General features: G+C 38.9%; 1 protein-coding gene across 1 annotated transcript in view; it reads right to left on the reverse strand.

The window, feature by feature from the left end:
- The window catches only part of VWA8 (von Willebrand factor A domain containing 8), a 202,253-nt gene that overhangs the window by 105,647 nt on the left and 81,594 nt on the right, over positions 1–15,012 (reverse strand). Inside the window, exon 20 of the mRNA XM_069880696.1 lies at positions 12,747–12,818. Coding sequence (XP_069736797.1) covers positions 12,747–12,818 — 72 coding nt within the window. The remainder of the gene's footprint in view (positions 1–12,746; positions 12,819–15,012) is intronic.

Consider the following 15,012-nt stretch of genomic DNA (forward strand, 5'->3'; position numbering starts at 1 on the left):
AAGATGAAGAAATAGATCGACATATTGAACCAATGTAAAACATACTTGCTATCAAACAAAATGGTTACTGTAATTAAAAAAAATTGGCTTTTATGTGCATAACAGAAAGCACGTGTGGTTTATATGTTTATGATAGAAAAGAATGTTTTCCCAAGTACAAAATAATGCTGCTAGATTTTTTTTCTCCCTCTCCCATTGCACTAGAAAGAGGTCCAAATAGCTGGTTTTGTGTATTTCTACCCGTGCTATTCTCCCCATGGGTATTAAGAGGAGTGCATCTCACTTCTGTGAGAATGCTCAGAGAACACAAGCATCGTGGAGGCCACTGTGGAGAAAGGGAAAGGGCATGGTTACCAAAGTAACCCAGTGAAGTCAATGGGAGCTGTGCCATGACCACACTTCTCCCTTTCTTCATTTGTATTTGTGCATCTCGCCAGACTCCCCACATACCTCATTTTATTTCTTTTTTAATATACCTCTACTTCAGAATGAGATACATTTTTTAAAAGGTGCATGCGGTATTTAAAAGCCAAAAGGCATTCCCACCAGATTTTAGCTATTATAAACACGTTAATGTTGCCCAACTTCTGGACTGAACTGCTCCAGAGAGTACATTATGTGACTTTGCAGAGGCTGTGGTGTACCACGTAAAATCCTAGGTTGGCAACAGTAGCTGGAGCAAAGTTCAAGTCAAAGCTCTTTGATTCCATCCCTCCACATTCTTACTTCATGACGAGTTACCACTTCTCTTTGTCTCAGTTACTCCATTGAGAAGGCACAATAAAATAGAAAAGACTGAAGAGACCAAAGCTATTCAGAAGGTTCTTTAGCACCATTAAAAAAATGCAAAAAAGAGCTTAAATGAATTCCGTCCTTAAGTCTTATTTGTTAATGTAAGGCCAAGGAAAGCAGGTTTGTTCCAGATTCACATGACTTTAATGGGATAAAGAATATGCCTGGTATTTTTCTTCAGGTGAAGAAGAAATGTGCTCTGAAATGAGTTACTGGCACCTCAAAAATGAGAAATTACAAAAATAGCAACAAAGCAACTCCTTTCCCCCTGAGTCTTTACCCAGTGCCAAGAATCACGCTGGATCTTCTGGACACCCACACAACTAGCTGTCAGCTATTTAACCAGAAAGAATCAAAACTACCTTTCACATGAACATACTAAAAGACAGCATTTGGACTGGATTCAGAACATAATCTCATTTAATTTGCAGTTATTGCAACCTAAGGTAACATACAGAGGACAAACTAGCTTGCCATTAACACTTGCGGTATGTTATTTATATATGCACTATTGCAGTTACTTAATTTAACACAAATATAAACATATGCTAATTAGAGAGAACTGAAATCTGTGTTGGTGTTTCAGCTGAAATGACTAAAAATATTTCAGGAAGAAAACATTAGACATTTTTTATTCTGTCAGACATATGGGACAAATGAAATAGAAAAACGGGAAATAAATATCTCCACTAATGAATAACGAAAAGGAAATCATGCAATTAGAAAGCAAAATAATCCCTTAGTTAAAAATTCTCTTGACATCGTAAACACTTGTTACCAAGGATAAAATGACTTAATCTTCCAGCAGTAACTGCAGTATCAAATATAAACAAGGTTGTTACAGGTCCCAGGAGGCATTTTGCAATTCAGGATGCAGCTATTACAGTAGTGGGATAAATTTCTCCTCTGTACAACACAACTGAAGTCAATAAAGTTGTAGTCCAAAAGAACTGGACCCAAGTTTTTGAAATTAATAGTTTGCCTCCTAGAAAAAAACACTATTGGAAAAAAAAAATCTAAACCATGCTCCCTCTTTTTTATTTTCTGTTAAAAGATTTGTAGGTCATACTGAAGCAATTAAAGAGGTTGCCACGTTGTGCTCTTCAGCACCACCCTTCAGCTGAGATGCTATCACAGCTTTTCCATGTCAGCACACAGCCATCCTTGCACAGCAGAGCACCTGTTTTATTACAAAAGAATGAAGCAAAATTTGAAAGTAGTGAAAAATGCAGTTTATCACTTTTTCATCTTAGGAAATGTTATTTTATGATCAATTTTAAAATTTTATTAATAATGAACAGAAGGTGATCTTGACTTTTCATTAGAAGCTAACAGAATAAAATCATAGAATAGTTTGGGTTGGAAGGGACCTTAAAGATCATCCAGTTCCAACCCCCCTGCTATGGGCAGGGACACCTCGCACCAGACCAGGCTGTTCGAGACCCATCCAATCTGGCCTTGAACACCTCCAGGGATGGGGCAGCCACAGCTTCCCTGGGCAACCTGTGCCAGTGCCTCACCACTCTCAATGTTAAGAAATTCCTCCTTATGTCTAGTCTAAATCTGTTCCTCTCCACTTTATACCCATTGCCCCTCGTCCTATCACTACCAGCCTTTGTAAACATATATTTTACATGTATTGTAAAATATAGAGAACCCACACATCAGAGACCTCAGTTTGTGACTTCGTAGGGAGAGTTATACTGATAGTGTAATCTTCACAGAAATTTATCACTAAACAATGAAAATGAAGAAAAATGAAAACATTTTTTGCTAATGTACGGTTTCTAACATTGTGTCTGCCACAGAACCACCTTATATGCCCAAGGCTTGCTTGTTTCTGCTAAGAAAAAACATTTGCAAGAATGTATGGATCTTGATTGAGACTGCTATTTTTTCTTACCAGAGGATGGATTTTTTTTTTTAAAAAAGTACTGTTATCACCAGAGCAACAAGCAGCACCTATGCAGAACTCTCTCCAGCACTCCAGGTGTTATTAAGCTCATCACTCCCAGCTTGGAACAAATATAAATAATGAATGCAGTGTAATAACTGCAGAAGGTGTGGCTGTGTTAGAACTTGCTACCAGAGGATCACTGCAATAGACTCTATCACTGCTGGATGTTAGTAACAAAGGACAACAGCTGAGCAAAAGCAGTGGTGATCTAAGTCAGGTGCAATTTATATATGTAATGGTTACAATCTTGAACGTTCTGTCTTTTAGGATCTCGTTAGTTTGAGTTTATCATCTGGGGCACACAAAAATTACAGTGATGGCAAAATAATAAAACTTCACCATAAGAACAACTAAAATTAACTGCTGATAGAATTAATTAATTAAATGCTTAATATACATCTCTAACTACTGGTCTAGACAAGCTTGTAGAGTTTATGCCTTTTTCTGAATTTAAATACAACATTTAACCCATAGTCCTATCAGGCTAAATAGGATCGTAACATTTCCAGTAAATTAAGACAACAGTGGTTCAATGGAAAGGAGCATATGAAATATTTACAACAGAAAGAATCTGTAGGAAGAATCATCCAAAAAAAAATCAATTAATTGATTCTTTTTTTATTCTCGTTCTTCAGTATAACTTAAAGACAGAAAGCAATAACGTAAGCAGAACACATGCTTGTTCACATATGTGTCTACACTGTTACGACTGTAGCAAGTAAAAGAGAAATATTTTCCAAGTTTTCCACAACTGCCACACAGAATTCCTTAGGAAAAAAAAACCCAACCCCACAGTATTTGGCCCAATTTAGCTCACTCGGAGCCCATTTTCTTCACGCTCATAATAATAAAAGCTTGGTTTAGTACAGCACATTCTTGTCTTGCAGAGGAAGCTGTTCATTTTGACACGAGTTGAAGAAAGAAAACAAAAAGTACTTCATTTCTAGAAAAGTTAAAATACCAAGCATTCGCTATTTCAAGTTTTGTAGTTACTGATATTATTACAGCCTCCGTATCTACTTAATTCAATCTCACCGCAAGATAAGAAGAAGAATATTCCCTTAGAAGGACTGATCTATTCAAGTACACCCTTTTAAATATCTTTAAGAAAGACTCAATTGTTTATCATACTAAATTCTTGAAGAAATGATTCTTGGGAATCATTTAAGTTGACCTCTCAGTTAAGGAAAGGCAGCACAAAGGATGAAACAACATTAATCTGTCAGGGAAATACATTACCAAATGTGCCAAAAGGCCACTCCATTAACGTGTTTGTTATAGTCCACTTACTGTGGGCTCACATCAACATTGTTAATAAGTGTTGCCAGAGATTTTGTCATCATCTTCTTTCAAATTATTTACAACAATATTTAGCACCATTATAGAATTCTTCATTCTTATTCATTTTCATATTTCTTTCTAATTTTTCCTTATCTATACATTGTCTAATTGACTGCAAGCTATTCAGGAACAGGCTTGGTTTATTACCTTGCAAAGTGCTTTCCTGGTACATGGGGAAGCATAGAAGAAGCAACTTTTACCACCTATATTTTCACATCATCAAATGAAGAAAGACAGAATTTAAATGTTTTCTGTATCCAGCAGAAATTTAATCAGTAACTGAATGGCTTTTCTGATTATTCTCATTGATTATCAACTTTGCATTTCCTGTTGAAAAAGAAAGAACATAAGCAACAGGAAAGCCAGAACAAGATGAGGAATTCCAGCATCCATTAATCTTTAATAATAACAGTCATTGAAGACCGACAACAAAGTATTTCTTCTTTTTTGTCTTTTTAAAGTAGCTCTTCTTAATTAAGTAATTCATCATAAAAGACTGGATACTGGTAACACAAGTATATCATTTTCAAGGGTAAATCAGCCAGTACCAAATACTTAGAGCTGTAAAGGTTGCCAAGGAAGAAAACTACAAGACAAAAGATAAAGTAAGAATTCTGAAAAAAAGACAAACGAGCAAAAGATGACAAGTAGGGAATGGTCCTGGTGAACACAAGGTTGTCCCAATGAACACCACATCTCCTCTGTCCACTCTTCAGAAAGACTAAGAAAGAGAATGTTCCTTGAAATTTTGGTAACATTTATATGATATGGACAGTAACGTCTAGTCAACCACTTTTCATTGCTGTGCTCTACATTTTCAAAAAGGCATAAGGCTTAAAAGAGACGACCTGCATGCAGAGGGCCAAGCACTGCGTGCCAAGGCTGACAGGGTACAGGCAAGTAGAGGGACACACACTGACTAAAATGCACCTAAGAATATTGCCTGTACGTATTGAAATGTGATTCAAAATAAAACATCTGTATTATGTAAAAGACATGCTATAGAACAGATGAGTGCATGTCCAGAGATCACATGCGATTCTCAAGGCATAGGCTGGATGGGGCCTTGGGCAGCCTGAACTAGTGGGATGTCCCTGCCCATGGCATGGGGATTGGAACTAGATGATCTTTAAGGTCCCTTCCAACACAAACTATTCCATGACACTATGATTCTATAATAGAACTCCTATATCAGGTACAAACTGCATCTGTCCTGCTACACAGAACTGTAATTGTGTTGTTTTAGATAACTCATTACAGATCATGGTAGAAGTGTATTTTAAAGATATTTACATACTATATTCATTGTTATAATATTTAGAGTTGCACCGCATTTATACAGTGAATGAAAACAGAATAACTTTAAAATCCGAAAAAGAATACTACTTGTTATTAAATATTTCCTGTAAGCTAACTGTGCCCTAAAACCAGAAATGTTCAGAACTCATTGCTATGTCACAGCCTTTTTGATTTACAAGATCAGCTATCTGAAGAGCTTATACTACAAATTATCGCAACAGGATAATGCCAAATAAAAGACTTCAATTTTGTTTAACATATGGTTAGGTGTTTTAGAACTTCAGGGCTATAAAATAATTCAGAAGTGACAAGGCTGTGAGCCCTCTCTCTCTCCAGAAAGCCACAAATCCCTTAAGCTATGAATATTTTGTTTGGTATCCTCAAAGCGAGCTTGTATTTGCCAACTTCCCCCATGGGCAGTAAAGGTCAATGAATCCAACAGCTCTCTTTACACAACTTCCAAATGCAACAATTTGGAAAATGTTATATGTAAAATTTAAAAATGCAAGAAAAAATAAGAGTGTTTCAGCCACCACTATTTTTCAAGTTTTTCCACATAAATAAATTCAATTTATTAATATAGTTTCTCTCCTATATTGCAAAGTTAGGAAATTCAGGGATACATTAAAAGATGCCAACCCACAAACTGATTGATATTCATTGGAAAAACTTTCACCAAAAACATAGCCTAAAAATTTTCCTTTCTAGTAAGACTAAATACCCTAGTTTAATGAAACTGGAGAGAAGCTCTAAGAGCTATATGCAATAACTAAATAAACAGTCACCTCAAAGTTTGGAATAAATAACCTTTACTTAAAAGGACTTTGCTGTTGCTTGCCTATTGCTTTGAGAGTAAATAAATAGAATCATAGAATCATAGAATAACCAGGTTGGAAGAGACCCACCGGATCATTGAGTCCAACCATTCCTATCAAACACTAAACCATATCCCTCAGCACCTCATCCACCCGTGCCTTAAACACCTCCAGGGAAGGTGAATCAACCACCTCCCTGGGCAGCCTGTTCCAGTGCCCAATGACCCCTTCTATGAAAATTTTTTTCCTAATGTCCAGCCTAAACCTCCCCTGGCGGAGCTTGAGGCCATTCCCTCTTGTCCTGTCCCCTGTCACTTGGGAGAAGAGGCCAGCACCCTCCTCTCTACAACCTCCTTTCAGGTAGTTGTAGAGAGCAATGAGGTCTCCCCTCAGCCTCCTCTTCTCCAGGCTAAACAACACCAGCTCTCTCAGCCGCTCCTCATAAGACTTGTTCTCCAGCCCCTTCACCAGCTTTGTTGCTCTTCTCTGGACTCGCTCCAGAGCCTCAACATACTCCTTGTGGTGAGGGGCCCAGAACTGAACACAGGATTCGAGGAGCGGTCTCACCAGTGCCAAGTACAGAGGGAGAATAACCTCCCTGGACCTGCTGGTCACACCGTTTCTGATACAAGCCAAGATGCCATTGGCCTTCTTGGCCACCTGGGCACACTGCTGGCTCATATACAGTCGGTTGTCAACTAACACCCCCAGGTCCCTCTCCTCCAGGCAGCTTTCTAGACAGACTTGTCCTAGTCTGTAGCACTGCACAGGGTTGTTGTGCCCCAAGTGCAGGACCCGGCATTTGGCCTTGTGAAACCTCATGCCATTGGACTCTGCCCAGCGGTCCAGCCTGTTCAGATCCCTTTGCAGAGCCTCCCGGCCCTCCAGCAGATCAACACTTCCACCCAGCTTAGTGTCATCCGCAAACTTGCTCAGGGTGCACTCGATGCCTTCATCCAGGCCATTGATAAAGACATTGAACAGGGCTGGACCCAGCACTGAGCCCTGGGGAACCCCACTTGTCACTGGCCTCCAGCTGGATTTCACACCATTTCCCACCACTCTCTGGGCCCGGCCATCCAACCAGTTTTCCACCCAGGAGAGTGTGCGCCTGTCCAGGCCAGAGGCTGACAGCTTCTCAAGCAGAACGCTGTGAGAAACTGTGTCAAAGGCTTTGCTGAAGTCCAGGAAGACCACATCCACAGCCTTTCCCTCATCCAGCAGCCGAGTCACTTTGTCATAGAAGACGATCAGGTTAGTTTGGCAAGACCTGCCTTTTGTGAACCCATGTTGACTGGGCCTGATCACCTAGTTCTCTTGCATGTGCTTCATGATAGCACTCAAGATCACCTGCTCCATGACTTTCCCTGGCACTGAGGTCAGACTGACAGGCCTGTAGTTTTCTGGATCCTCCCTGCGACCCTTCTTGTAGATGGGCACAACACCAGCCAGCCTCCAGTCCAGTGAAACTTCCCCAGGACTTCTTCCAGGACTGCTGGAAGATGATGGGAAGGGGTTTGGCCAGCACATCCGCCAGCTCCTTCAATACCCTTGGATGAATCCCATCCGGCCCCATAGGCTTGTGGGTGTCTAGTTGGGCTAACAAGCCTCTGACCACCTCCTCTTGGATCATGGCAGCCTCATTTTGCTCCTCTAGCTCCTGGGTTTGTACACAGACAGAACAACTTTCTTTACAATTAAAGACTGAGGCAAAGAAGGCATTAAGTACCTCAGCCTTTTCCTCATCCCCTGTCACTGTTGTTCCTTCTGCATCCAATAGGGACTGTATGGTCTCCCTAGTCCTCCTTTTATTATTTATATATTTACAGAAAGATTTTTTGTTATCTTTCACAGACTTTGCCAATCTGATTTCTAGTTGAGCCTTAGCCCTTCTGATTTTTTCTCAACACAATCTCACTTCCCTCCTGTAGTCCACCCAAGAGGCCTGTCCCCTCTTCCAGAGCCCATAAACATTCCTGTTCTTCTTGATATCACTCAAGATCTCTCTGTTCAACCAAGCTGGTTTTTCCCCTGTTGGCTTTTTTTCCAGAACATGGGGATGGCTTTCTCCTGAGCTGCTAGGATTTCCTTTTTGAAGAGCTCCCAGCCCTCCTGGGCTCCCTTGCCCTTAAGTACTGTCTCCCATGAGACTTTGCCAACCAGCCTTCTGAAGAGATCAAAGTCTGCCCTCTGGAAATTTAATGCTACCGTCTTGCTAACAACCCTCTTCACTTCACCTAGAACAGAAAACCCTACCATCTCATGATTACTTTGTCCTAGGCGTCCACCTACTGCCACATCCCCCACAAGGCCTTCTCTGTTTACCAACAGGAGGTCCAGGAGTGCACCCTCCCTTGTTGGTTCATTCACCAGCTGTGCAAGGAAGTTGTCTTCCACGCACTCCAGGAACCTCCTAGACTGTTTCCTTTCTGCTCTATTGTACTCCCAGCAGATATCAGGCAGATTGAAGTCTCCCACCAGAACGAGAGGCATTGATCTAGAGATTGACCGCAGCTGTTTATAGAAGAGCTCATCAGCTGCTTCTCCTTGGCTGGGTGGTCTGTAACAGACTCCCATCACAAAATCTACCTTCTGGTGGGCTCCTCTGATTTTAACCCACAGGCACTCAATCTCCTCATTGCCACAATCCATCTCAGTGATGTCCAAGTCCTCCCTTACAAAGAGGGCTACCCCGCCTCCTCTCCTACCCTTCCTATCCCGCCTGAAGAGTTTGTACCCCACCATAGCTGCACTCCAGTTATATGAGTCGTCCCACCATGTTTCAGTGATGGCAATGACATCATAGGCTCCTTGCCCTACGACAGCTTCCAGCTCTTCCTTCTTATTCCCCATGCTGCGTGCATTGGTGTAAATGCACTTCAGCTGAGCTGCCGAGCCTTCAGCCCTCTTAGAGGGAACAGAGTTCATTCCCAATTGCCTGGTAACTGGAGTAGCTAGCTCCAGAGTGCCCATATCTCCCTTAGCACCCCCAGGTGTGTTCTCCCCCACTTTCTGTGTGGTGATGTACTGGTGGTCCACACCAGCACACCCTCTCTGAATCACCATTGCCCCACATCCAGGCTCATTCTTGTCTAGCCTGGTCTCATCCCCCTCCCCCTTCACATCTAGTTTAAAGCTTAATTTATGAGCTTAGCTAGGTTTCTAGCAAGGGCTTTAGCCCCCCTAGGAGACACACATGTCCCATCCTTAGCAACAAAGCCTGGGGGTGCGTGAGCCACCCCATGATCAAAGAAGCCAAAGCCTCTCTCCCCACACCAGGCTCAGAGCCAGGCATTAATCGAATTCTTCTTCCTGAATCTGCTTTCTCTCACTCAAAGAAGAAGTTGCTTTATAACTGCTTTGAGAAACTAGAGATGGTCATAGAGTCTCATTCACACTCGGACTACAGGCTCATTCAGGAAGCAATATCAGAAACTGTATTTGAAGTACTGGCATTTCCTTTAATTGAAGGTATTTCATAGCTGAAATTTATACCTATCCACTGCCTTTTCTTAGGAAAAATGAATATGAAACGGAAGCATTTAACATCCAAAATAGATCAGTAACCTATGAAAACAATTATTTAGATGAAGACGTATTTCACATAATATATTCACGTTGTGAAATCCTGGGCCATATAAACTCCAGGAAACATACATCAAAAGGGTTATAAAGTGTAATAGTTTACTTCAGAAGTTTAAAACTTGTAAAGGTATCTGTCAGTATCTAATACCTGTCTACAAATTCTCCTCAGAAAGCCAATCCCTAAGGTCCACCAAGATAATTTATCTCTAATTTACTGAATTTCAAATAGTAATCATCAAAGTTCATATCTTGAAAACAATCTTGGTAAAAGGACTCTCACCAGGCAGTTCTTAACTAAAATGAATACATTAAAGAGACTACGTTTACAGACTTGGAAATAGAGGTCTTAAGCTAACATGAATTTTGTATGTGTACACATGTTATGAAAACCAAAGAGGCAAAAGAGGAAATCTCTATTCAGTCACCAAGCAAACCCAAAGCCAGACTTTAAAAGAAAGACTACAGGTCAGGCCTTGCATACTGAATCACAGTTGAATAGAGCTACTCACTCATATGATCATCATTCCAATGGACTAAATTATGTTCTAAGGTATATGCCAACTCAAATATCTAGAAAATGACACAAGGATCCAAAGGGATGTTAGTCTCATATTTGGAAATATCTAGGTTCAGAGTATTTGAATTGTCAATTATTTACACTGAATTTCCATGAGTCACTTGTTCACAAACAAGTAGCATAAGAGAAAGGAACTGAAAACAGCACTTCATATCTCCACAAAAAGACAGTATTTATTTCTTCCAAATGCAAACACAAATAAACACCAACATATGTATCAAGAAAGCACAAACCCCTACCTTCTTACTACAGACTGAATTGTTGAAGTAATTGAATAGCAAACCCCCTTATTTTTTAATAATTTGCTTTGCAAAAAGAGAATGAAAACTCTAATATCTTGCTTGGGAAGGTATCTACACATACAGCATGAAAGTTATTGATATAATATAGTTGCTTTTAGAGTACTTGAACAGAATTCATCACATGCTGCAAAAACGTACAGCTATATATGTATTTCAGGAATTAGCCAAGCAGTTTCTAAATGGTTAGTAATTACCCCTGAGAAGTCAATGATGATTGGTGTGGTGCTTAAAGACTATAGAATGGCAAATGCAGTGCTCAAATTTAAAAATAGTATTTCAAAAAGAAAAGACCATTTTGCCTTTTCTTACTTACAAATAAAAAATGGCGGAACAAACTAGTAAAGAGTAAAACTAGAAGTACTCAGATATATGTTAGCAAGTAGAAAACAAAACTTTGAAGTATTATTGATTTACCAAAGAGAAGTCACAGCAAATCAGTTGAGTTTCCAACTTAATGATACAGCTGAGCTGGTGTCTAGAATCAAAGCAGTATGTTCCAACACTCCAACCCAGTTAAATCTTTTAATACTGTCTACAATTACAGTTTCATAAGCTAAGTGAAAATGTGGCAGGCAATAAATTGTTAAAGATAAGTACACCACTGCTGAAAAAATACCTTGTACTCTAAAAATCATACTCGCATAGACTTGAAATTTTTTTTGCCAGTTTGATGCATGTGTAAAGTCCCAACCTGGACCTGCTCACTTGACTTCCCAGATTGACCTCAGGCATGACTCAACATCATGGACCTGTCTGACAGCCAGTGGGCACTTGGTTGACTGTGGCTTTGTCTCCACACCTGCTCCTCTTGCTTGGACACTGTGGGACTGCAAGCCATGTCATTAAGGACACTGTCCTGCCTCCATTCCCCTGCAGAGCAGCCCATTCCTGCTATTCCCTGACAGCAGGTCCTGCAGGCAATCTGGACTATGTAACATTTTCAATATCAACTCAGAAGAGAGCACTGTTTATGAAAGAGAATAAATAGATCTTTAATTTATGAAATGGATTCATTACTATTTATGAATAAATGAAACCTTCTGGGAGAAGCTGGCATCATTCAGAAAAAGTCTACAGAGGTTTCAAGTACATTATCTTCATAAATTCAAGCTGTTAACAAGGACTTTAAATAGACAAGACTGTATATAATTTTACACTGTAATTTTAATATATGCACTTTAATAACAATTACCATTTATATTCCTTACCATGTATGTTAGACTATTACTGTTTCATATTAAGATTTTTCTCAAAGGCTACTGCAAAACCTAAAAAGAAATATCTGCTAAAAAAGAAATATCTGCTAGAAAATTATTGGATCTTTGCTGAGGGAAAGCTAAACTAAATAGAGATTACTTTATGAGGGAAAACCCAACCTGGTGGCTTGGAAGTATCAGAGAAACAATAAGAAAAGCTCCCCTCTTTTCAGAGATAACTGACGAAATCTATAACTCTGTTCAAGTCACCTAACAGTTCCACTAATATTTTAAGATCACTCTGAAGAATAAAGACTTTCAAAGGTACCTGACTGGAGAATATCTGCTCATGCCTCATCTTGGGGAGCCTATAAACTATTAGAAGCACCAACAACCAACTAAAAGAACACAACAGCCCACATGATCTCACCACTATACACTCCTCCTACAAAGATACTAGCGAAAGAATAGTAACTCTTTTAGAGAAAACTAATATTTTGCTATCAATAAATAAGATAAGAAGTATACACACAAGTTTTACCTAAGCTACCACTGGAGATTTTAAAGGAGAGGTTTGATACATAACCAAGAACGATGACCAAAGCTGTTAACCGAAGATTTTAATGGTAATGATGTCATGCATAACTACTAATGTTTTGACTTTTTACTCTGATAGCAACGAAAAAAATATTTAAGGCATTTACATTTTACACAGATATGTGCCCGTAAACCCCGTGGGCACTAGGATATAAAGAATCAAAAAAATGGGTCAAATACCTAGGTAGTACAAATGAATGCAATTTTAATGAAGCAAAACAGAGATTTCATTTCATTATTAAATAATAAGTCTGTTCCATAAATTGTAAATGATGCTTAACTCACCTGATTGCCAACTAAAAGAAGATGTTCTCCCAGCAGAAAGTCCTTTAGCATATCTTCCATTACCATCATGTGCTAAAGAAAGAAAACCACAATTTTCATCCCTGCTTTTATACTCTCAAATTTATGCATTCACTAATGACAGGAGTCCAAAAGGAACTTTCAAATTCTGAGGCCAAAGTTTTTTGAACTTTATCCTTACAGCTATTTATTTCATAGCAAGAGACTCTCAGCCAATAATAGCAGAGGCAATCTATCCAGTGACTAAAACAATGAAACAAAAATGCTCTCTTTATGTATTTCCTCTGCCCCAACTGTCTATGGGTGTCTGATTTCCCCACATATATTTAATTTTCTGTAAATTTCTCCTAATACATGTCCTTTCAATCTAGTTGAATGCCTGTCACCTAGAGTGTAAGAACTTTGATTAATCCGTGTATGACAATTTTACAGCAATTTTACTGGGAGGAATCAAAATATCTCCTGGAAGAACATGACTGAAACCAGGGGGAATTAAAAGGCAGCTGACATGAATATGTAAATCATACACATTTATTTTGTTAAAGATTAAACACCAGATCCAGCTTAATGACAAAAACATTTTTCTATTCTAATCAAACTCTGTTTTCAAGGAAAACAAAGATAGAAAAACACAAGATCAAGTCTAAAAGTATTTATTACGTGTCTTATAACTTCTAAACTAGGCTGTCTAGTTGAAGCTAAAGCGCTTGAAGTGTATTTTACATATACTCAATATCACAAAAGGTAACACTCATTTAATCTTATCTTGTTCTTCACAAATAATTTGTTTAAAAGGATCGAAAGGATTTAAGGATAATGTGGCAGACTGCTTTACTCACAATAAAGTCATGAATGCTTCTCCACTGTATCTAGTAAAAATAGGTCATCTGTAAGTAGGTCAGACAACCTACTTAGAGAAATTAATGCTTGCCTTTAGATAAACATATATTTTTCATATGATCATCTCATCTCAGTACTTGATTTAAAAAAAATAAAAATCAGTAGGTTGCCCATAATTTCTGAGCACAGAAATGCTCTGTTTCTAATTGTGTGAAAGATGTTTTATGTTTCCAAATCTCTCCAGAACACAGGCTGGGACTGGGGGAGGAAACTCTTGTAAACACAGCTTAGTACCACAAAATCCTAACCAGGCATGTCAGAAGACTACCGAATACTCAAGACACAATTTAAGGAGAGGACATCAAGGCAAATTGCTCTATTTTCTGGCACGTGTATATACTAGAAATTTATAACGATGAGGATAACTTTGGACACATAGAGCATAAATTCTAGGAAGTTGCTTTTACCACACACACTGATTACACTTTTCATTTCAGTGCTAAGCTACAAATATTTCCTTCTAATGTCTTTTTTTTTTTAACCTAAATTGCACAGATATGTTTTCATTATAGTTCCCCAGCAGAACAGCTTTCCAACAAGAAAGGCTATGTACCAATACTACCTTTTTTTTTCCTTTTTCTTTTCCCACACCAGGACTGAAATTACCATTGTATTAGGATGCATGCAAACATTTCAGATTCATTCCTTACACAAAGGACTTGTAAGTAGACACTTCAATATTGTGTCAACTTTAACAGTCCATGGTCCCCAAACCCTGGCCTGAAAATGGCATTTGGCATACCACCTAAAAATTATTTCCACTCCTGTGCCACTTGTGGACCAACAGCAATATTCCACGGCAATGCCAAATTCCACTGGAACATGAAATGTTTCAAGATCAAGCACACAGAGCCAAACCCTATGTATTTCATTACATTGGGAAGCACTGCAAAGGGCCAAGGATATATTTTTTTGCTGTTTTGGTTTATTTCTGTAGTTATTAGATACCAGAGAGAAAGTATTGTATTGCACTGCACTCATAAATTGAATTTGTTCTCCAGTAGGTTTTGCTAAACAATTATTACAGCACTTGAATGACCAGACTGCAAAACAGCAATACAGATAACAAGAGTAGAATTCATTTAGAAGTGGAATGGTTATCCTAACTGGTATTTGGTTGTTGCTTCCTTCAACAGTCAGAGCGGGTGGCTCCCTGCAGCACTTTTAACTGACACTACCTAAATAAAATAGACGCATAATATCTGAACACAGGTTGCATATAGTTTTCTGAAGTTATAAGAAAGATGGTAAAAAAGGTAAGGCAGATGTAACTACTAGCAAATCTCAGGATTACATTTCCGACACACTGAAATTAAATATTTCACTGAAAAGGCAACACAGAACAAAA

Source organism: Phaenicophaeus curvirostris, chromosome 1, assembly GCF_032191515.1.
Source record: "Phaenicophaeus curvirostris isolate KB17595 chromosome 1, BPBGC_Pcur_1.0, whole genome shotgun sequence".
Taxonomy (NCBI): domain Eukaryota; kingdom Metazoa; phylum Chordata; class Aves; order Cuculiformes; family Cuculidae; genus Phaenicophaeus; species Phaenicophaeus curvirostris.